This window comes from Falco cherrug, chromosome 7 (genome assembly GCF_023634085.1).
Source record: "Falco cherrug isolate bFalChe1 chromosome 7, bFalChe1.pri, whole genome shotgun sequence".
In the NCBI taxonomy this organism is placed as follows: Eukaryota; Metazoa; Chordata; class Aves; order Falconiformes; family Falconidae; genus Falco; species Falco cherrug.
The window spans coordinates 53328613-53352821 of NC_073703.1; the positions used below are offsets into that span (position 1 = coordinate 53328613).

Below are 24209 nucleotides of genomic sequence, written 5' to 3' on the forward strand. Positions count from 1 at the left end.
AGGGCCGCCCGCTGCCCGGGGAAAACGCCACCAGGACAGCTGCGGCCACCGCTGCTGACGGGCGCGGAGCGGGTGCCCGGCGGGCGCACTGGGCAGCAGCGGGGCCGCACCCGGGCGGGGCGGGGGCGCCGCGCAGGCGCGCCAGGTGCGGGCGGGGCGGGGCGGGGCGGGGCAGGCGGCGCCGAGCGGCGGCAGTACGCATGGAGCGGGCGGCGGGGATGCTCACCTGCTGGGGAGCTGCGCTGGGGGCCGCCGTCTCCGTCCCCGTCCTGCTGCTCGTGGCAGCGCCCTATGTCAGGTGCGTGTTACCGAGCGCGGCGCTGGCCTTGCGCGCGTGTACGGGCGGCGGCGGTGGTGGTGGCCTCCGTCCCGCGGAGCGGTGGGTGCGGGCGGTCGGTGCCGGCTGCGCCGCGCCTCACGGCGGCCAGCCCTGCCCGCCCGTTTGTTTCGCGGGAGCGCGAGTGAAGCGGGCTCCTTTCTCTGGCCCGCGCTGGGGCAGGGCGCTATCGGCGCTTCTCCGGCGCCTCGGTACCGGTGACGCGCTGGCGGCAGGAGCCGGGGCGCTCCTGGGGCTCGGCTCAGCCATGGCACCGGCGGGTCCCGCAGCCTCCGGCCGTCCGGGACTCGCTCCCGGGGCTGCCCCGGCCCGCCGCACCGGTGGGGCTGCCGGAGGGGCGGCCGGGGTGCCCGGGGGCGGGGCCCGCGTTCTCCTCACGGCGCCGCGGCGGAGCCCATTGGCCGAGGCTCCGGAGTTGGCGGCGGCAGCCAATGGGAGCCGTGGCCCCACTTGACGCGCGGGCCGGGCCGGTGGGTGCGGGCCGGTGTCGGTGGAGCGGGGGGGTTGGGGGGTGGGCTCCCGGCGGCTCGGTCACGGCACGACTGTGATCAACCGCTTCAGGTCGCGGCGCCCGTGAGTCCCCGGGGCCCGGAGCGCAGCCGTTAGCCCGACCGCTGAGGCGAAACCCGGGGGCTCTGGGTGCTCGGCCCAGCCCCCTGCGGAGGGCAGCTGCCCGTGCCGCGGCCCGTGCGAGCTGCCGGCCTCTCTTGCAGGAGATATGTCGCCGGAGGGCTGTGCAAGTCGACGGCGAAGCTGGAGGGGAAGGTGGCGGTCATCACAGGAGCCAACACGGGCATCGGAAAGGAGACGGCCAGGGACCTCGCCCGAAGAGGCAAGTCGCCGGCCTCGGTCAGCAGGCATCCCCGTGCGGCTGGCCGTGTGTCAGTCCCTTTTCTGGGCCTAAGGCAGGCGTGCTTTAGGCTTACCGGCTTCCAAAGTTACTTCTTAGGAACCCAAGTGTTCTTCCTCCAGAGGCTGTAACCACTGAGGTGCAAGTCCCCGGGTTCTCATTTGGTTTCATTGCTTGAACTCCAAAATGTGCCTTGTGACATGAAAGCATTCTGCACTGTGACTGTTTTGATCGGACTGGGGGAATTCCCAGTACTGCTGGGTTCTGCGTCTATGGAGCTGGGAAATGCCATAGGTCCACTGCTGTGTGCTTTAGTTGTTCATGTTTCAGGCTGATTTGGTTTAAATGCTTTTGGGGTAACCGGTAAGGAGATTAAACTACCTGTTCACAATCCGTTTAGAAATTACTCTGGCTTAAATCCAAGTACCTTCGTGCACTCCTTGCTCAGTGTTCCCGTTAGTGGTACACGCTCCTGACTGGGGAGGACCTGGACAGAGGCACTTCAGATGTGCATTTTCCTGGTCTGAAAACAGCTTTGGGCTGGATCAGAGCTAAGAACATAGTAGGAAAGGCTTTGAAACTGCTCCCCTGACTGATGGCAGTTCTTTAAAGAAACAATGTTGTTTGTAAACACTGTACTTAGCCTGATTGTCATAGCCTTGATCATCCAGTCAGTTTCAGTGGTCTCAGTTTCTGTTCCTGCTTTTTTTCCCCCCCTTACAGGTGCAAGGGTGATTATTGCTTGCAGAGACATAGCGAAGGCAGAAGCTGCAGCCCGTGAAATCCGAGCTGAGACAGGGAACCAGCAAGTGATTGTGAAAAAACTGGACTTGGCTGATACGAAGTCCATCCGGGAATTTGCTGAGAAATTTCTAGCAGGTACAGTCTCTAGATCCTTCTTTTCATTGAGAATATTTTACCAAGGACTGCTCACTGCTCTTCTAGCAAATGCCAAATCCCTGACCTGTATGTCCCTGTGCCATGTTGGGTACTGTGGTTCACAGTGGGAGCTTGTCAGAGGCCATGAGCTAGTTTGTGGTAGGAGTCTTACCCTTATTTTATTGAGGCAATGTGGCCGCAACTCAGGCGTGGGTTTTTTTGACTGACTTCTGCCATCTTCTTGTCTTGTCTTCAGTATCTTTTTCCCTGTTTAAGGATGTCTTTTGATTCTTGCAGAGGAGAAGGAACTCCATATTCTCATTAATAACGCTGGGGTTATGTTATGCCCTTACTCCAAGACTGCTGATGGCTTTGAGATGCACCTGGGAGTCAATCATCTCGGTAAGGCCAGTGGAGTCATGTTTGCTTTCAATATCTGTGGTAAAATGCCAGAGGAAAATCTGGCTTTCAGATTTTCTCTTCCTCATTCTTCCTTCTTGGAGAAGAATGGAAGGCCAGAGTTTGAGTTCTGGGGATGCAATGTCATGTATTTGCTTATCATGGACCCAGTTTAAGTATCTGTACATACTGCCTGGGACATTTGAAGTGCATGACAGCTTCAGCTTTTTGAAGCTGAGGAGCAGAACTTAATGGCCCCTAAAAAGTTTAGCTGTTGATTCTGGAGGCGGGGGTGTGTGCGTGGGGGGTGTGTCTTTTTTTTCCAGGACTTATGAAATGAGGACAGCAGTAACATACAACATGTATCTTGTAATGTAACGTGTAACACATAAGTAATATGTTGTAAGTACTTTGAAATTCCAGCAGGGGAATGCTTCAGAGAAGGATGACGTTTCTTCTCACCCCTAGGTCATTTTCTCTTGACATTCCTGTTGCTGGAGCGTCTGAAGCAGTCTGCCCCAGCACGCATAGTGAACGTGTCCTCACTGGCCCATCATGGAGGCCGAATCAGATTCCATGATCTCCACGGTGAGAAGAGCTACAATCGTGGCCTCGCTTACTGTCACAGCAAATTGGCTAACGTGCTCTTCACCCGGGAGCTGGCAAGGCGGCTGCAAGGCAAGTCCCAGAGGGGAGTAGAGTGTTTTTCCATTGGCTTTTGAGCATCATGGATGAGGAGAGTGGATTGAAGAAATATCTGGAAATTGGCTGTGCGGAAATGAAATGGCATGAGGCAAGGGTCACTGATAGCTTTTTACAGGAAGAAAATACCTTGTCTGTGGAACTAGGACACTTAAAACACTAACTGTCTTTACAACAACAGGGCAGAGAAGTTTAGTAGCTTGGCACAGTTGAATGTATTTCATTTTTCTGTGGTGCTTGTCAAAAATTAGCTGCATCCACACAAACAACTGTGGTATGTGGGTGGAAGCTGAAAAAAACAGAAGGAGCTGAACTACAGTTGCAGTCTCCGATAGTAAAGCTAATGCATACTCAGCAGCCTTAAATGTTGATGGTAGAACAGAAGCATAGGACTAGACAGTACATAAGTCACAACGTCTGTCACAGCCATGGCATTCAGTCCTTTTTCTAAACTTAGTATTTATCTTGCTAAAACAGAAGCAGCGTTTTAAAATCCGATGGAAACTGCTGCTGTTTTAGCACCCAGGCCCCCCTAGCACATTGCTTTGCAGAAGGCATGTAGTGACTGCAGTATTTGGAAGGGAGCAGGGAATGCTCCACTCTTATGGATGTGTGATTTTGATCACTTAAAGAGTCACTGTCAAAGGCAATAGCAGAAGTGGTTTAATATGATGTTGTAACAGTACAACTTAATAAAGTTTGATGGCAAAGTTCACTCTAATACTACGTGGAAGAAACATATGAAGGAAAATTGAGATAGAATCAAGTTAGAATGGTTCATACAGAGACTGGAGATGCAAAGAGTAAGGAAGACCCTCCTGTTGAGTCATGAGGTTCAGAGTAGACCCCCTTACTTTCTAAACTCATTATGGAGCCTGAGTGCGGCTGGATCCAATCTTAGTCTCAGATTTGGACAAAGGTTTATGTCTGATAGAATTATCTATACAAAGCTCATAATAATTGAGTAGCTACATGGATTAGGAATGTTTCATTACTATTAATTCAGCATGTTATTGGTCACTTACCGAGGATCTGTTGCGAGCAAGGGGTCTCTCTGCCTTAGGTAAGGAAGGATCTCTTAGTCTCCGGTGAGGAAACTCAAACCTTGAGAGGCACCCCTGCTCAAGGGGAAGAGTCACTTGGCTTGCCATCCAGTTGCAATTCAGGGAGAGTTCAAATTGGGCTCATCCAAAGATCTGCTGTTGGTAAAAGGCCTCTCTGCTTTAAGGAGCAACCTGGAGAGGCATCCCAGCTCAAGGGGAGACTGCCACCATACAGCCACGCTGCCTAGCAGGGGAGGGCTCAAAGGTGGCTCGCTTAGGCTGTCAGATTTCTGGAATAAAGTGGTTGGTGCGAAGTCAAATAGTGTACAATGGGAAGGTGTGCGTGAGACTCCTCATACCCACAACTTTGTTCCTTGATAAATTATTCTTGGAAAAGCCACTTGCTATTCATGTGTTAACTGCATGATCAGCGTTACAAGCTTATATGCATCAATGCTGTGTCACTCTGCCTCTTCGTGTGTTTCCTAGAGGAGTTCTTGGCCTGGCTACAGCACAGGCCTTTACCTCCTTTGGAGCCTGTACCAAGGGGTTGAGTGCATCTGTCACATCCAGCAAGATGGACGACTACTGCTACTACAGAGAACTCCACTTACTCTCTCTGTATCTATGCCTGAACTCCTCCTTTAAGCTGTGGAATATCCACAGGTAGAATTGAGCACATTACCCTATTTTTTAAAGGCAGTTTGATGCATGCAGATTTGTCCTGGACTCCTTTCTTTTGCCATAGGCACTAAAGTTACAGCAAATGCTCTCCATCCTGGTTCTGTCCATTCTGAGCTGGTCCGGCACTCATTTGTAATGACGTGGCTGTGGAAGATATTCTCATTCTTCTTGAAGACACCTTGGGAAGGAGCTCAGACCAGTGTCTACTGTGCAGTAGCAGAGGAGCTAGACTCTGTGACAGGACAGTATTTCAGGTGGGTGTAAGCTGATGGAGTGATGTACTGTGGAAGGCAACCTTGCTGGCTGGGGAAAATGACTTACTGTCATTCTTCATTAAGAAGGGACTGGGTAACAGGCTGGCTGATAAGATTGAGGGTGACAAATACTACAGCATTACCCCTTCCAGGTCTGTAGCAGCGGATAGAGTGTTAGAAGAAATCCCTGACCTGTGCAACACATCACACAATAGCAGGTCCCGCAGTGCTAGGAATATCGCTCTACTCAAAGTGCAGGAATGGCTGTCACGTGCTCAGAGCTCTAATCCTGCTCTGCCTGAGATTTGGGCAAATCACTTTTCAGTAGAGCTCTTTAGTTAATGAGGTCAGTTGAGTCAATCCTGGAAAGGCCACTTTTGTTCTCTTTGTAGTTTTACGCCACTGGAACAGAAGGGGCCTGTGCTCCTGGGGACCTAGGAGGGGAGATCTTCAGGACTGGCTGGTGACAACATAACTTGATTCTCCACTGTGACAGACCCACCAGCTGGGAGGGACTTCTGCTGGAATGCTTACCACTCTGTCCTGCAAAGTGTCTTGTGTAGCTCCCACTACAAACCCTGTTGTTTCTTAACAACTTTGACTTATTCCAGAACCCTGCATAGTCATGCTTTTTTCCCCTTACAAAAACGTACAGCCCAGAGCAGTTCCAAGTCATCACCCTAGATTTGAAGATTGCCATTTGAACAGATTAATGCAAAAGTGTCTATCGGCTTCCTGCCAGGCACAGAGCAGTGCAACAATACTGTTTTTTGAAAAATGAATGTGAAAATGTGTCATATCTCTTTTTTTTTTCCACATGGATACTGTTGCAGCCTTTCTGTCTTTGCAGAGATTTCCTCTTGTGATATGTGACCAGATTAGTCCATGTAATGACTTTGATTGATCTTCACTTGAGAGTTTTTACCATCTTAATCAGACTTGAATGTATAAATAGAGGCCTTAATCTTCCTTGAATGTCTGGCCCAGGATATAAACAGAGCATTTATGTGCTGGAGTGCAGAAAACTTTGGTGGATTTTAAACTCATAAAAGAAAGGTGGTTTGGACTTGATGGGAAACTAAGAGCTTCAACAGTAATTCTCAGTTTATGTTGGACTACCCTCAACTCCTTTTCACTTTCCAGGTAATAGAATATAAAGCACAAGCATGGGCATGCCCAAGCAAGACAGGTGCTGTCTGCCAGAGTAATTTCAGAAACTTCAGAGACTCTGCACTTGGAGCTCTAAAAACACTCGACTAGATAGAAATCTCGGGAGATGCAATTTCCTCTCTTCTCTTAAAATTCCATGTTATTGCAGCATCTAGCATTACAGATGAGAACACATGATCTCTATTCCAGTGAGAGTGCTGTCTGATTGCAGGAGCTGAGAAGAAAGGAGCCACAGTTCAGAGGATAATGGAAAAGGGGATAACCATACATGGTTATTACAGTCGTATTATTCTGGGGCAGCTTTGCCTTTCAGGCAATGGCAATATAGTGGGATGAATAGTTTAGAATGAAGGGCTGTTTGAGTGGCTTTTTTCGTAGTGTTTGCTAGAAAAGGTGCTCCTAACAAAGCTTGGTTAGTATTTGTAGCCCTTTTTAGTGGTATTAGTGAAAATGTACGCTGAAGAGTATAGAGTAGAGCATATATAGGTTTCTGTAAGAGTTGAGACAACAGATAGAGCTACACTTGCTTGCCAGTTCTTGGTGCCATTGGGAGAGACTCTTCCCTAGCCAGTTGGAAAGAAAGCTTTCTCAAGGTGACTTAGCACCAACCCTTGCTCATTTGCTGGACAGTCTTCCACCCTTCTTCAATTAGTCTTGAAGTTAAGCTGATAGAAAGCAACTCCCTTAAGACAGGCATCTGTGTACTAATGCAAATGGAAATCTTTGACTTAAAAAATAAAAGTAAAAAGTGTTCCTCTTGCAGTGATTGCCAGCCAGCATATGTATCTCCACGGGGTCGGGATGATGAGACTGCAAAGAAGCTCTGGAATGTGAGCTGTGAGCTACTCGGCATCCAGTGGGACTGAGCAGCGCAGACCTCAAGTGTGTACCTGGCTGAGCCCAGTGATGAGTCTCCTGGGAAGAGCGCTGCTGAGAGACCTCAAGACTAGAATGCTGATACTTCAGCTGCCCTCGTGATGGCTCTATGGATGCAATCTAATGTGTATTTCTGGAATATTACACTTAAGGATTGAGATTTGTAAGCATCCAGTACCCTTTCCTAGCTGCAGAATTAGAACACCGATGCAGGGAGTAACCTTTGCTTACTATCTCATGCAACAGCCAGAGTCAGTTGTTCTCTGGCTTTAGAATAGAAATGGAGGTTGCAGGCTTAGGTTTAGATTATAAAGTAACAAAGAGTTACCTTTAACTTTTTTTTTTCCTAACAGTAGTAGTAAAAATGTAGGATTCTAAACTTATCATCTGTGAGGTTATTTTCAGTTCCTACTATTTGACCAGGCAGAGGGAAAGTACTTCAGGATATTAGATTTTCTGGCAGTTACATGCAATACAAATGCTCTTAAGCACACAGAAACAAGCGCTGGCCTTTTTGTGCTAAGCATTAGGTAGACTTTTTAAGTGGAATCAATTACTTTTTTTCTGTATTCTCTCTAAGAAGCTGGACCCTACCCACTGAAGTATCTGGGCCCCAAATGCCCACTGATGCAGCAAGTTAACTGAGGGTTGGTGCATCTTTTGAGAACCCAGGTCTCAGTGCAGGTGACTGGGAGGTTAGAAGCTGCAGGAGTGCCACAATTGTTACCTTATTTAAAAAAAAAAAACAAACAACAACATCTATCCTGTGAAGCACTGAGCAACAATGGTATAAAAGTTGTCACAGTAACCCCCCCCAGCAGCACTTTAAATGACTTTAGCACCTAGAAAAGAGAGCAGGAGTAAAGAACATCTCAATAATGTTAAAAAACGTTAAATAACTTCTGCTGAGACTTCAGCTTTAAATAGCAGCAAACTACCTAAAGCTAAATAGCTGAAACGGAGGTCGGGACTATCTTGATGTTAGGGTCAAGTTAGCTACAGGACAGGAAAGTAAGACTTGTGCAGAAATCCTTAAGTGTGTCTGCCGAGCAGCTACTGGCCTTGCAGTACTGTACTGCCTGCACTTCCAAAAGGCAGCAGCATCAATCTGCAAAGTAATGAGGCTGCTCCCTTGGAACTCTAGTGCTACTCTGGTACAAACTGCTAGAGTGTGATCCGTAATCAGAGATTATTGCTGAAAGAGTCAAGCAATTAGAAAACAAGTGCCACAGCTCATAGGATTGTCTTCTGGTTCTGAAAAAAAAATTGCAAGTTTGTGGACTTGCATATGGGCATGCCTCTGTGGCCAACTGCCAGTTTTGGGAAACAAATGCTAATTTTATGATTAATTCTTTCTGCCTGGATGTTATCTATGCAGATCAGTCCTGTGCTACCTCTGAGCAATACTAAATAAAGCCATTTTCCTTTTACAACAAACAGGAGACCGTATCTTCCTTCAGAAATGTTGAACCAATTTACTTGGTGTCACTCTTACTGCACCTGCCTTACTAATATAGAGACCTCAGTTTGGGTAACAATTTTAAGGGCCCTTTGTGTTTCTCCCTGTCACGCTACCTGTTTTCATCCCTCTTAATGTTTTGTCTTGAATGTGAAGCTAAATCCACAACTGCAATGTTGCAGTAGAATACTACCTAGCATTGCAGGCTTGGCTTGCTTTCTCTGTTTGTGATTCTCTGATCTTGAAAGTGCCTTTCAGAAGCAACAGGAAAAAAAGCAGAAAGTGTCTCTAGGTTGAAATATTTTGCCCTTGCAGCTCAATGTTCTTCTCGAAGAAGTCTGATTGTAGACCTAACATAAGACATATAACTACACGCTTGCATAGACACCCACCCACTCTTTTTGACCTTGGGGAAGTCATTTATACCACCTTCTAGGTTGATCTGTACAATGAGGGAACTAAAGCTCATTTAACTGTCTCAAAGGGAGGCTTGTAAGGGAGAGTTGGAGAGCTTTGCAAGTTAATCTAAAGAGGATTACTTGTTTGTGAGAGTACATGTATGAGGCTGAGCAAGCTACCTAGCTACTGGGAGGACTCTTTTTAAAGATGTGATATTCCAGCTGATCTAAACGTTGAGGACACTAGCAGAGATAAATTTTTCATGACAGAACAATTCTCCCCCTTCTAGTTACTCTGCTAAGCACCGCCAAAAGCAAAATACAGATCTAAAGAGAGATACCCAGCTATGCTGAGGTAAAAAGCAAACAGAAGATATGTTAACAGTCATAACAATTTATTTTCTTTTTTCATTGTAAACAAACCTTGGTCATTAATAGAGAAATTCTTTTTAACTGGCAGTACTCAATCCCTTTTTGATGCTCAAAAATTCAAAGTCCCTTGATAATTGCAGTATTCACAACACAAGGCAGTTAGCCAGGATCAAAATTCCAGTTCTGCTGGTACAAGAAAGATCCCTACGATTCCAGGTTAAAAACATCAAATTACAACAAACACTATATAAAGTGCATCAGGTACAGTGCAAAGAGGTCAGGAAGAAAGGCAGGTACAGAACTGACCGGTCTGCATGGCAGACTCCACTCTGTGCTCTACACAGCTGAAGGAACTCTAGCAGAAAAATAGGTACTACAGCAATGCAGATCTGGATACCCACAAACAGTAAAACCTCCTTCCCAAAATTAGAGATCTGGAAATTACTGAAGACATGGATAGTGTCATGTTTTAGGATTAGCCTAACAGCTGTAATCTGATGGAAAGCGAGGTCAGTCCGCCCAAGAAAACAAAAGCTTTCATTAGTACTGCTCACTAATAACATAATACAAGTCTGTGGTCAGGAGATTCTGAAAGCTAAATGTGGTAATTTTTGACTGCTTTGCTCCAAGACATTTCCAGCCCTGCTGTAGGGCGCGAAGCACCTCCAGAGAGGTGTTGGTATCAGCGGGGCACTGCTCATTGAACAGTAAAGGAGATGGACCAAGTAATTTCCGATACTATGGAAGTCTGTTCTGTCACTACAGTGAGCTTGGGGATAGTGCAAAACTCTTATTTGACAGTCTCAGTTATTTTATGTACTAAAACTATTTACAGTTGTATTACACTTCAGAAAACCTGTTGTGTCTTTTGAAGTAAACTAAACTTTTTAACAAAAAAGTGAACCAGTTTTCCTAATTCTTGTGCTGAAATACACGTAAACAACAAACACAAACCTCTGTGGAGTGCCGTGTTCTGTTCCGAAGGTCCTACCACTCACTGTCTACCATTCCTCTGCCCATTTCTCATGTCACAATCATGGTTGCAGAAAGCAGCTTTTTTCAGCATCCCTGAACACAGCCATTACACAAATTCCTGCTTTTTTGTAAAACTGAGTTAACCCAACACTTCCAGAGCAAACCTTGTCAATATAGCTATACAGTATGTCCAGTTAATAAAAATTTAGTCTGGTGTCCTATTGTACCTGGCAGAGACAGATTATTCTGGTAAGAAACAAACAAATCCCTGTGTGACAGGGATACAGACTGACTGTTGAATTTTACCACAGCCTGCTCTATCCATATTTTCTGCTATACCTGATGAAAAACTGTGGAAGTACACTGGCAACTGTTTAGTGATAAAGTTGCATTGCAAGAATTTATAGGATAGTACCATAGCAAAGAAAGAGGTACGTGATTTTTCAACTCTTTTTAACAGATTATTTTCCCTTTTTACTCCCCTTACAGGATATGCCCTTTGTAACTTCATCCATCTAGTAAGGGCTCAAGTGCTGTATGTATAGCACACATCAGACACTGTGACTGGTAAGTAGACACCTGCCATGAAAAATCAGTTCCTACCTTTTCAAATGAACTAAAGAAACTGGGTACGTTGTACTGGGGGTGGGGGGAAAAGTAGCAATGATTTGTATAGAGACTTAAAAAGAAAATCTCTTGAGTTTCAGTTTTTGTAAAAGAACTCTCCTATCTTGAAAAAGTTTACAGGAAACCCATAAGCATAAAAAGTTTTATACTCTAGCCTACATTGACTTGATGAGAATTTTCTATCTTCTCTATGTCTTCTAGATTAAAAATAAAAGACAATAAAATTCAGTGCCTTTCAAAAACAAAAACCAACCAAAAAACCCCAAACCAGAAACAAAAGTGCTCTCTTCCATACTCCTAAATTCTTGCTTGTTCAGTTTGAAACTGGCCCCCTGCTCCCACCAGCACCCCCACCCCTCCAAGAAAAAAAAAAAAATAGCAGAAAATACCCTGAGGTAGTGACTGTCAAAATACAGGACTGGCACTTGTAATTTAGTTCCTTTCACTACAGGCACATTAGCAGCACCCATTTGCCACCAACATCAGTGAAGAGACTTCCATTTTACCATTGCTGAACCACATGCCTTTAGGCTGTCTCGAAGCCTTCCCCTTCCGTGTGATGGTGGATGTCAATTACCGACTACTTCCTAGTGCCCTGGGGAAGTCGATTTCTCATTTTGGGCTGGTGCACGGAGAGCCACTGCACACAGATGGCTTTCACAACGTCATCTCCACTGTTCTCAGCCAGCTGTCGCACATGCTGGACTAGCTGCACGGCTCTGGTCTTCTCCTGTCTCACCGAGACTAGATAGGCAGAACGCAACTTGCTGCACATCACATAGGCCTGGACCTGAAGCAGAAAAGGCAGACAGAACTTGGTGAGAAAACTAACAGGATAAGCTTAAGCAAGGATTCACTGGAAATACCTAGTTCAGAAATGTGTTTTACAAGGTAGTAGCAGCATATTATGAAGCTGAGTATGGCATGGAACAAATCCCAATGTAAAAGATGGGACAGACAACTGTATTTTGTCTCTTGTGGAAACTACTGCATCACCATGAAATTAGCATCACGAATCCTATCTTGTGCATTAATTTACCATATCCTCATAGAAAAAGAGTCTAAACCAGTAATTTTCTTCCATTGCTGGTTCTAGAACAGTTCACATCTTTCAGTGATAGATCCTACACAAAGGCAGAATGAAAAGCCTATTTTTCAATCTACATACAACAGTGAGTTTGTCAGTTGAAACAGGACAGAGGGCAGTCACAAATCTTAAGATTTTATTCTCAGCTAAGCCACTTATGATCTACAACAATCCACAAACACTGAGCCACAGCCTCTTCATCTATAAACATGCACCTACAGCTCACCCATTTATCTCTGACTCAAGTTAACAAAGAAACAAAGTAGTTTAGGCCTCACTTCCTCCAAGTAAAAAAGCGTATCACAGAAGTTTTATCACTTAACTCTCAATCACAATAGCAGTAATATAATCTTGAAAAGATAAGCTGAAATGGTCCTCTTGGAGGTATGTTGACGCTCATTAGCTGTCTGGCATTACTAGAAACTTACATGTACCTACGTGAAAAGTTGGGTAACAAAACCAACAAACCCACCAATGTGCCTCTCTTTTCCTTCCACTGTAACAAATGCCTAGCCCTCACTGTGAGGACTGCCACTGAACTAATAGGGGTATATCAACCAGTACCTTCATGTCACAGCTCTACAGTTACAAGCACCACAGCCTTGAGGAATTCACTGCGATTTCTGCAGTCTAGGAAGTGGCCTTCAAAACTTTGGCTTGAGTGAGGACAGGAGAGAAGATAGGGAAAGAGAGCACTTTGGCTGCAGGCCAAGGCTGGGCTGATTAGCTCTTGCTAAAGAAGTTCCTCTGCTGTACTTTTACTTACCTTGTTTTCATCACTGTCCATATCCTGAATCAGATTATCGAGATCCTGTATCCAAAGAAGGGAAAAGGTGTTCACATTTAGAGAGTGACTATAGTCTGTGAACCTTCACCCCATCAGGGACCAAACCCCTGCACAGAGGAAGGGCTGCTAAGATCAAACCTAGGTAGTTACATTGTCCCAACTGGAAGTGCTGCAGATGTAGAAAATACAAAGTCCAATTCTTCCCTTTACTACAGCTTCTCCCACCTGCCATATTGGTGGGGTAGCCCTGGAAAATGCTATGAGCCTGGGAGTCCCCCATGGGCATGGCTCACATTGCATGAAATTAATTTGTAGGTTCTCTGCACCCCAGCAGGAGCTGGCCCCCACGGCCCACCCTGACCCAATGGGTGGACTACATCCCCTGGCCTGATTAGTAGAACTTCTTAGAGAGCATCGCCTTCCTTCACTGGGATGGAAAAGACACTGTGGTAAGCAAAGGGAATCTTAAAATTGTTTCCTGTGAAGGCAGGTGGTTTCCACCTCCACACGTCATCTGTGTTAGCCAGGGAAGCCTCACTGAAGGGAACACCCCCACCCCAATCGGGAGCATTTGGCAGAATTCTGTGAAGCAAAGGTTCTTTCCCTGTCACGGGTACTCATCTGGGAAATGCAAGTGTCCTGGATTCAGCTGGGATAGGGTTAATTTTCTTCTCAGTAGCTGGTACAATGCTGTGTCTCGGATTTAGTGCAAGAATAATGCTGGTAACACACTGATGCTTTTAGTTGTCGCTAAGTAATGTTTGCACTAAGTCAGTTTCTTAGGCCCTGCCAGTGAGATGAGAAATTGGGAGGGGACACTGCCAGGATGTATGACCCAAGCTAACCAAAGGATATTCCATACCATAGAAGGTCATGCTGAGTATGTAAGCTGGGGAGTGGGCCAGGGCCTTGGGATGGCTGGCTCAGGGACTGGCTGGGCAACAGTCAACAGGTGGTGAGCAGCTGTATTGTGCATCATTGGGTTTTTTTCCTTTTGGATTTTATTCCTCCCTCCCTCCCTCATTTTCACTAAAATTACTGTTGTTGTTATTATTATATTTAAATTTATTTAAGTTATTAAACAGTTCTTATCTCAACCCACGGATTTTACTCATCCCACCAGGGGAGGCAGGGGAGTGAGTGAGCAGCTGTGTAGTGCTTAGTTGCCAGCTGGAGTTAAACCACAACAGCAGGGTAGGAGCATGCTACAGCTACCCGTCATTCCCTCTCAGAATAACTTGCATAAGGCAAACCACACACTCCCACCTTTAAACAATGCGTATAGGGCAGAGTCAGAAGATATGAAGGACTCACTAAATGAGTAGCACAGGCACCACAGGATGGTTTTCTTGTAGCCTGTATTGTGCATACCCATTTTACTTCAAAATGGACACAATGCAGGATAGAATTACCTCAGCAGGAATGTTCTTGAACTCATTTAGACAGTTTAGGATAATGTTATCCCCATCATTTTTTGCTGCAACTCCCGACTCATTGACACACTTGAGGAGCTGCCGGATCTCACTGTACTTCTGCTGCTTCACCAGCTGCCTGGCCACTTTGCTGTACACTTCTGTAGCCTCTATCTGGAAGTCCTAAAGGTAGTTGGAACACCAGAGCAACACGTTAAATGTTCAAGTTTTTAAATAAGCAGGCTTTCTCACAGGGAGTCTATACAACTGACACAATCTCTCCTAAGGACAAAATATAACCACATGCTCCCAAAAGTCAAAGCCGTTTTGGGAGGCTCTGATTTTCTGTTCACCATTGCTCAGAGCTGGCTTAGATGTTTTCTATAATCAGATTGGTAAAACTTAATTTTGTCAAGAACAAGATGACTCTTATTTCAGGGGTGGCAAAAAAATCAGGTTGTTTTCTTCTGGCAAAAGGTCTTTTTTAGGTTGCTGCCCACCTCTCCCTCACTTATTAAACTCCCACTATATTCCTCCAGCCACCCCGCTGGCAGCCACCCTTTCTGTACCCCAAGAAACAGGAGGCAGCTGACCATCATATGCTTCCTATATGAAGGAAGAGACGTTAAAAGCTGCAGACTGATCCTGCCACGAATAAGGCAAGAAAAGAAAAAAAAGTAAGGAAACAGAAGCGATGCTAGGCAGCTGGACTCGCGGCTCCATTTTTACTGGGGAGTAGTGGCTGCTGTTGCTCCTCAGTAGTGCTATTTTTCTAAAGCTCTCCATCTCATTACAAACAGGCATTCTGCCTTGCAAATCCTGATGTGAAGCAAGGGGCAGGGCCTGCAGTATCCACAAATACTTCAGAGTGCCTACCTCTGTTCAGCAGTGGCCCTGCTATATCCTCTGTCCCACACAAGAGGCAACTGCAAGCTGCACTGCTTAAACAATTGCTTCAACGATTACTGCTGGCAGGAGTTACTTTTGTAATAGTAGTGCTTGCTATATCACGTTTTTCCCATACCTGAAGGACTCTAAATGCAATCCCGAAACCTTCCTCAATGTTTTTGCCTTCCAACATGACCTGAAAAGAGAGGCATAGACAAGTTTGGGGATGCATATTCCTTTTTCATTACAAATAAATAATAATGCATTTCCAGATTTTGCCTAAAGGCAAAAAGACAATGCATTACTTCAACAGAAAACAGCACCACCCCAACAAGTAGAGCAAATATAGGGTCTACTGTCACACGCTGATTCCCTGTGGGACATCGGGCAAATTACAGATGGAGCCAAGCTGAAGTTAAGAAGGGTCAGAATAATAGCATTATTTGCCTTGCTTCAAAACACAATAGGATGTACAGTCAAAAGGCACATTACTATTTAAATTTGGGATCCTCTGCTTCTGGAGGTTTGAACTTTGGGGAGAGGAGCTCCTATTTCTCATGTGTCCTCTGCTACTTTGAGGAAAAACATGAATTTTTCATAAACGGTAGGTTGCATACAAACAAGTAACCTGACCACGAAAAATACAAGAGGCTGCTCCAACCACCAAATGTTTCAACCTATATATCAAGTTAGTATTGTCAACTAAAAATAGACCTGTGTTTGAAATAGCAATAAGTACCTTGCAAGCAACATCCATTTTCATGTTATTGTTTCCAAAGAGTGTGGGCAAGGAGGAACCTGTCATTTGAGAGGTTCCTGAGCTCTCACATCGATGCAGGAACTTTGTTACTTCCATCTGCAGATCAACTGTATTGATGTGCCTAGATAGAGGAAAAAATCTGACTTACTTTGAAATAGAGAAAGTGTCAACTATTACTTGTGTGAACTTACTAATTTCTTGAACATACTTCAAAATAAGACATTATTTCCAAACAGTAATTATTGCAGTTACTTTTTGACTGTCTTTTGTGTAGCCAAGTCTGTGGCAATGAGATACTTTCCAGATCTGTGCACTTAACATGTCACAAGCTGAAGGTGACCACTTGTTCACATTATTTCAAAGTGTGCCTTTGAGAGTACCTGGATCCTAAATAAGTATCTACTCCCTCTTTTCCACCTCATCATACACACTCTCCCTCCCACCTTTAAGTTAGAGTCTAGCCTAAAAAAAAAGCAAGGAAAAAAAACCCCTAAGAAAACCAAGATATAGAAACCCAAGTACAAGAGGGATCTGGCTCAATTTACACTTCAACTTTTGAATACAGGGATTCAGTTGGTCTGACACCTGTAAGTTGTACATAGTTGAACATTGTGAGTTAACGCTGGTAGGCAGCTAACTACTACAAAGCTGCCTGCTTTCTGGAGAGGAAAGTAAGCGTAAAACCAAGAAAACTTGTGGATTGATATAACACTGTCTAGGCACTGTAGGGTTTCTGTTTGTTTTTTAAATTAAGGAATGGTAGATGATACATCGACTGGTATTTTTTGTAGAAACAATTCCTCATCTCCTGGATTGGATTATTGGGGGAAAAGGTAATGGGAATCCTATACTTGCAACTACATAAAAGTCAGATTTTGGTCAAGCACAGCCTGCATGTGTTAGCTAAAGCCAACTTAAACACAACCACTGGGGGGGGGACGGACAGTGTGGAGATAAAAGCTTCAATTTCCCCTTTCCTACAACTTCGTTTCTTGTTTATAGATACCTTGACACATCTGTAGCAGACATTTTCTTTCGAAAAGTGAACGCTATTTTTTTCCTTCCTGAAGTTCTTGAGACCTCCTGCAGATACACCTTGAGATGGTCCTTGATCTTCAGAAGCCACGTCTGTTTGCCTCCCAGTTCAGTGTAAGACTTTGCTCCATGAGTGAAAAATCTAATGCAGGTCATGGCAGCACGAACATGATCCTAGAAAGAAAAAAATATACCGAACACTAAGATGGACCAAGTACACCACCTTCACTAATTGTTGACTGTACTGAAGCACTCACACAAAGCAGGCAATGCTGTGTTTTCTTTAAAACAGTAAAGCTACTGCAATGCACCAGATTGTGACAAATACAAGGCAGGTCAGCTTCAGTTAGGCTCAGGCCTTCCTACCTGTTTTTTGGGATTGGGAAGTAGCAAAAATATACTTGTCCATCATGCAGACTTACACCAAAGTAAATAACCAAAAGTCTTACAGTATTCAACATTTCATTGAAAGAAATGGCACTGACCCTCATCTTGCATCTTACCTTCATGAACTGTTGCAGCTCATACAGAATATGGTAGTAGTTCTTTCTCTGCAAGTATTTGCAGGCTGCAATCAAGTAGACTCCCCAGCTCTCCAATCCTGGGTCAATGGTTTCCAGCAAGTTCTCCAACATATGCAGTTTTCCACTTTCATAACTTGGAACAAAGATCCCTTCAATGAACACTTCTGGTGGGGATTCCTACGCAAACATCAGAAAGGTGGCCTGAAGAAAAGCCACTGTGGCTTATTGATTTTCCTTATATAACATAAAGGAGTACTAAGTGACAGAGATCATAAAATAATAATTCAGATTGGAAGGGACCTCTGGGGGTCACTTGGTTCAAAACCTCGCTCAAAGAATATCTTTCAAGTTAGGTCACACTGCTCTGGGCCTGTCCAGTCAAGTTCTGAGCATGATGAAGTAGGGCGATTCAATAGCCTCTCTGGGGCCCAGTTCCCTTGTCTATATAACCTCACTGCAAAACCTTTTCCTTATATCCAGTTGGAATTTTCCTTGCTCCAAATTGCATCCACTATCTCTTACCCTTTTACTGTGCACACGTGAGATAGGTCTGGCTCTATCTTCCCTATAATCATCTGCTTGGTAGCTGAAAACAGCACATAGATCTCCTTTTGTCTTTACTTCTTCACGCTGGAAAAACTTAGCTCTATCACTCTCCTCATGTATCATGTGCTTCAGGCCCCTAGCCACTTTGGTAGCCTTCCACTAGACTTGCTCCACTTTGACAATGTCTGTTTTTCACTAGGGAACCCAAAACTGGACACAGGAGTTCAGATGAAACCACACAAGTAGTGAGTTGAGGGGAATATTTACTTCCTTTACCTCCAGGACTGTGGTCTCACAAACGCAGCCTCACATACTAATGTTACTACGGAAAGAAGCATGTGTGACAACATGGCCTGCAAAAATGTTTTAAAGACATGAAATACTTTTCAATAAATAACAAGCTACAAAGCCTGTACCCATAAAATACTTCAACCGATCAACTGCAAAGTGTTTGATCAGAAGCCTCGTATGTTACAGCTTTAAGGTAACAAACCTTCCTCTCTAGTCTGCATGATGACTACCAGTTTCCTTGTCCAAAACTTCCATATCAAATTGTATGTCTAGAGTATTGTTCCAAGTCTGCTACTTCACTAGTGGAATTATTTCACCAACATTGCAAAAATATACAACTTCTCTTTAAAGGCAAATTTAAGCTGATATAGAGGACACACTTGAAAAGCAAATTTAATATGCAGATGAGTACGTGAGCTTAGAATCACTGATCATACAATGAGAAAGCAGAGCTGATAGGACAACTTAATTTTCTATTAATAAAGTTATTAATAAAGACTGACGATAATGGAATTTGGTGTATCAAGTTGTATGTTCTCAATAAGAATTATTTCAAATAATAACAAAAATAATCAGTACATCAAACAAGCACAGAAACTCAGAAAACAACCAACCCCCTGCTGCCCCCACCTATCAGCTTTCAGGTTGGTGAGATGTAATAGATTCACATCTCCTAAGAAGCACCCTTAACGAATTAGTGAAAACCCTGCTGAGGTAATTTCTCCTCTCTAGAAGCCACTGGTTCAGTACAATGGGGAAGGGAGATTAAACAAGATGTAAAGATCAAAAGTTATTTTTTCATGTCACTGAATTCTTGTCAGACACTGAACACTTTGTATAATGACATTTAGAACCTCAGAAAACTGTGCAGAAAAACACCGAAAATGCTGCATGATGCTCATTACCATCTCAGACTGGCCTTGAAGTTGTCTTAGCCACTTTTCAAATTTCAGTTTAGTTATAGCATATGAAATCACTCACCTTATTCAACAAGTGAAGCAGTGCTTCTCTCATACAGTCATGCCTCATGTAAAAGCTTATTATTGCCAGATTAGTGCCATAACTATGTAAATAGAACAAGCACTCCTGATAGTAGCTGTTGTGTTGAATCTTCCCCTCACACATCATCTCCAGAGACAGACTTCTCGTTCTCAGTGTTGCTTCAAGTTCCCTCAGCGTGGCAAAGTAATCATCATCCTGCCATTAACACAGAGAATCAATGACAGGTGATGTGCAAGAGGATAACTTTCTTTTCAGTTAGATCTTGCCACTCAGCCCTGAAGCATTGCTGTTATCGTTGGTTTTAAAATAGATATCACTTTAAAGGGGTGACAAGCTGGTAAGGCTTTTTTATAAACACTAGACTGGAACACTGCTATCAACAGAGGTGCTGAATGTTGCTGTAGATAGCATGGCTGTTTCCAAGGACAGACAGGAAGCTTATTTAAACACAATTCCACTGTCAACAGCTACTTCAATAACCTAGTTCAAACAGGCTTTTTTACTCTCCCAAAACATGTACTACTAAGAGGTCTTTCATCATTATGATTCTGCAGTTACTTAGTACTAAAAGTGGGTTTTTGTTACTAATCAGAACTTCCAGAGCTAATCGCAAACCATGTAACAGTGTTTTCTGACAAGGAAAGAAGAGTGGAGCAGTATTTGTAAATTCTCCTCGGAATTGTTCAAATTATCAGAGTTCCAGCAGAAAAATGGCATCACTGCAGCATCACAACATATTGTTGGGATTGAGTTTAGTTTCTTCAGACTGTAAGTAACATGTTAACAAGTACAGCTTCTTTCCCCTCTGCTAAGTATGCCTCAAGTTACTATAAAATCCTATGATCGGGTTCTCAGCCACCAACTCACCGTGATGAAATAGTTAATAAATTTCTCAACAATATTCAGTTTGCAATATGCAATAATGACAACAGAAGGAAAAAAAACCCTAACACCTGATATTGTAACATGCATTGCTGTATGTACTAACACATAATTACTTGGCTTTGCTACAGCTCCTCAGAGCAGACAGAACCGAAGACTCTTACCGCAATGAGTATGGGCTTCACTGTGGACTCCAGGTACTGTATCACATCCTGGACCAGCCTTGAACCATGGTTGAGCTGGTTTAGATCCATAGGTGGCTTTAAACATCGGTTAAACTTCTCTCTTGCTGAACTTAAGTTTCCAGCTTTAAGGCAAGCCATGCCCCAGGCATGCCATGCTCCACCTGGATCCAACCCAGATTTTGTAGAAACCTGAATTCAAAATTGTTTGTTAATACCGCCACACAGTCCCAGTACAGATAAGAGGAAAACTGGCTTATCACACAGTCTGTGATTCAGACCTTTCACTTCCTAGAGGACATTTCCCATTAAAAACAAAATAAAACACACACCCCCTGGTGCTGATTATTTCCATATTACTCGAACAAAATACCAACTACCAAAACACCCACAATCTCCAAATGTGGAAGTATATTTTTATTGTACAAGTTTAAGCAACTATTTCAGTTCAGCAGTTTTAAAACTCAGGACATGTTCACATCTGCTTTAGAAAAGCAGAAGACTTCTACAGAGCAGCACTCATCAGTTTTGTGGGTAAAAAAAGGAAGAGAAGATGCTTCTTCACAAACTACCAGGAAATTTTTTATTTCACATAACTTTGCTGATCAAATTAATTCCCAATTTTCTTTAGTAGACCAGCTGCCTTTAAACATGAACCATTTTTATTCAAATAGGTTATCTATTCCTGCTGTTTATTACCCCTTATAAATCCTAATCCTGTTTGTAGTATCATAATCCTGCTCTTAAACTGTAATACCATAAAGCAGAGGCTTACAAAATCCTGTAAGCAGGAGGAAGACAGAAGATGATAAACCATATCAGATGAGCTCTGACAGATTTCCCACCATTGCTGATTTCCAAGTAAACGCTTGGGAAAGTACCTTACTAATGTCTGCTGTTGCATTGCAAACAAATTAAATCAAACATACATGCTTCAGAAAAAGTCCTGCCACAAAGGATGCCTCAAGATGTTTTACTGGATGCAAGATTCCTCCATTTAATGACTTTCTTGCAGTTAGTCCGTTCCAATCTTAATTGTACTGGGAAACAAGGTCCCTACCATTCCCTTCAGCAACCTGCTCCACAGCAGGACTTTTCCTTCTCAGAATTTTTTTCCAGTGTTCAGAAAATTATTTCTTACTTGTTTAAAAACTTAATCTCAGTTTGTAAGTGTTTCAATATTTTCCATTTCACAAGTCACATCCATCTGAACTCAGGAGGGAGAAAAACAAAAAGTCACTACAGAAGCATTACTAACACTGACATCGCTCCATTGCCGTTACCTCTATAGCTAGCTGGTAGTACTCTGCTTCCAGAAGCCGATTTCTTAATCTTGTTACTGCTGCAGGGAGAAGAATCTGATCCAAAGATGGTATTGGACGGTAGGCAGCAGTAACCAAAATATTCAACACATCCACTTTGCTGATGTAACTAGAAGAAAACAAAGAGGTTAAATATACATACACTTTCACTATTATCACAGACTGAAACAACTTTATGTCCGACACAACTCTTAGAACAGTGGTTCCTAATCACCAGTACCCCAGGTTTCTCTATCCATCATACCATCGTATTCAGACTATTTTTTTTATTGGATTTTTTCCTATGTTCAGTGGAATGCTGGCAGATGCTGATTGCAGACACCAGCTGTATGCTCCCAAATCAAAGCAACACATCTGAAATTTAGTATACTACACCTGCCACCTCAAGCTCTGCAAGACAAAACTTGAGCTTATTCTCAGGAAGTGCAGGTTTTAAATCCTATATTGAAATACAGGCTGAAAGCAGATACACAGTATCAGAAGTAAAACATTTACCCCATTCTTTGTGAGTTATTTCTCCCTACTCTGAGAATTTTCTTCGTAATAATTATGTAGTCACACTACTTGAAGTTCTACTATTTGAACTCTTACATTACTAATTTATCTTGTTTAAAATGTCCACAGTACAATCACAAAACAACCCTCTACTCTCCAGTAAAAAAGGGTAATAGTCTCAACAATACCTCAGTACATCCTAGTGAACGTAATGATACATCACCTATCACAGAGAGCTAGATCCTGGCTTCTTCCAGCTTTAACAAACATCATTTTGGCACTGAAGAGCAATTGTTTCATGATGTCCATAAGGAGACCAGCATCCACCTCAGGATTAGTGAGCCCTTGAGACAACTTGCAGCAGTGCTCTATCAGTTGGTGGCCGCACACTATACTGTCACTGTGCAGGCTAAGGATGGCAATACACAAGGAAGAGCTGGGAGCCTGATAATTTGAAGGAAGACAGACAAACATGGGTATCGAGGTAGTTTTCTCCAGGGAACAGCTTATACTGGACTCTTTCTCCAGACCTTACCTGTTCATAATAAAATTCACTGCGTACAATTTCATTCTCCTCTTCATTCAGGGAAAAAATCCATTCAAGTTCAGTTGCCTTGGGTATTCGCACCACTGTGGAATATTCATTATTAGAAGTTTCTGCAGCCAGAAAGAAAACACCAGGTAGAATCATCGTACAAGAAGCAACGAACCTGACAAAGGACACATAATGCAGAGTATTCCCATACTCCTGTAAAACAGTCACCTGTAATCCTCTCATTATGCCATTTCCTGCCAGCATCACATGTCCAGCACACAGATTACAAAAACACTTCCATTCCTCAGCAGGCTGCCAAATTGTACCTAAACTTACTGTTACCAATATCCTGTCACCAAAACCTGGCTCCAGCAATGTCTTCAAATGATTACTGAACTCTTACCCTACTGCACATCAAGCATAGCAACCTCCCCTCTCTTTAGCCTTGCCTCAGAGAAGTTATTAATGACTTCTGAGCAGGAGAGAAGTGGAAATATGAGACCTGTGGGTTATAGGTAAAAAGGGAAACTGAAGAATCAGTTGTAAAATAAAGGGTAAACTGACTTAACTGCTTCATTCTTCTTTTTAGAATTCAAGTTATTAGAACATAATAGTCCAGCAGCTTTAAGACAAAAGACTGTGAGAAGATGAGCTAACTCCTTACATTAAGTTCCCATATAAAACAATATTTTGAAATCAGTAATCTAGAATTGCTACAGATCAAGTATTGTCTGTCACCTGAGTGCAGCTGAAAATGCACAAGCCGTCTGATGCTCAAGTTTGTGATTGTGGTTCCTGGCAGAAGAACAATGGCCAATCTCACAATGCTACGAAATGGAGAATAATGCTAATTTGCTACTCTTTTCCCTCAAAATTTACTGTTCTAGATTTCAGAGGAGGACTCTTTAAGTATTGAGTAACTCTATGTAGGCTGAGTTAAAAAAAACAAACCACAACAAAACCCCTCTCCGTTTCTAAATTGAAATTGGAAACTGGAATAATTATCATAAACAAGGCTTAAAGATATTTGATAAGCCTTCTTCACAGTCTCATCAGATAAGTTAGAAAAGCAGAATAAACCAACTTCCTTTTTAAATCTAAGGACCATCATACTGTTCTTACTCACTCCTGCTGATTGAATCACATGGGCCCAGTGATGTGCAGCAATGCTGCAGCCAAAGAGGAAGATGTAACTAGAAGTAGCAGCTCAGAAATCGCATTTCAGCTATTTCAGTCTTGTAACAAAGGTAGCAGTCATACTAGCCCATCATACTTTAAAAGGGACAAGTAAGGAAAAATATTCTCTTTTTTTTTTGTAGCACAAATGCAGGTTTTGCACCATGTTCCACATTACTGCTATAAGCACTTAAAATAAGCATGTTTTGGTCTGCCAGAATTTCACATTGCTGTAGGGAAAATTTTGCAGAATCACCTCA

The 24209-nt window shown here is 43.5% G+C and overlaps 2 protein-coding genes across 7 annotated transcripts in view; one reads left to right on the forward strand and one right to left on the reverse strand.

The window, feature by feature from the left end:
* The first annotated feature begins 140 nt into the window (after positions 1-140).
* LOC102055890 (retinol dehydrogenase 12) lies at positions 141-8631 on the forward strand. The gene is made up of 7 exons (XM_055717109.1): positions 141-298; positions 1051-1169; positions 1911-2066; positions 2364-2468; positions 2934-3143; positions 4959-5148; positions 7082-8631. The coding sequence occupies exons 1-7, from the start codon at positions 201-203 to the stop codon at positions 7182-7184; spliced, it is 981 nt and encodes a 326-aa protein (XP_055573084.1). The 5' UTR covers positions 141-200; the 3' UTR covers positions 7185-8631.
* A 798-nt stretch (positions 8632-9429) lies between these two features.
* ZFYVE26 (zinc finger FYVE-type containing 26) overlaps positions 9430-24209 on the reverse strand; it is a 52531-nt gene continuing 37751 nt past the window's right edge. For 4 of the 6 annotated variants that reach the window (XM_055717103.1, XM_055717102.1, XM_055717104.1 and 1 more), the window contains 12 exons: positions 22774-22895; positions 22462-22682; positions 21705-21852; positions 20404-20613; positions 19337-19552; positions 17498-17695; positions 16966-17168; positions 15939-16080; positions 15336-15395; positions 14312-14494; positions 12879-12923; positions 9430-11815 (listed from right to left, as the gene is read on the reverse strand). In XM_055717103.1, coding sequence (XP_055573078.1) covers positions 11606-11815; positions 12879-12923; positions 14312-14494; positions 15336-15395; positions 15939-16080; positions 16966-17168; positions 17498-17695; positions 19337-19552; positions 20404-20613; positions 21705-21852; positions 22462-22682; positions 22774-22895 — 1958 coding nt within the window. In that variant the 3' untranslated portion in view covers positions 9430-11605. The other 2 variants (XM_055717106.1, XM_055717105.1) reach the window with 2 other exon arrangements.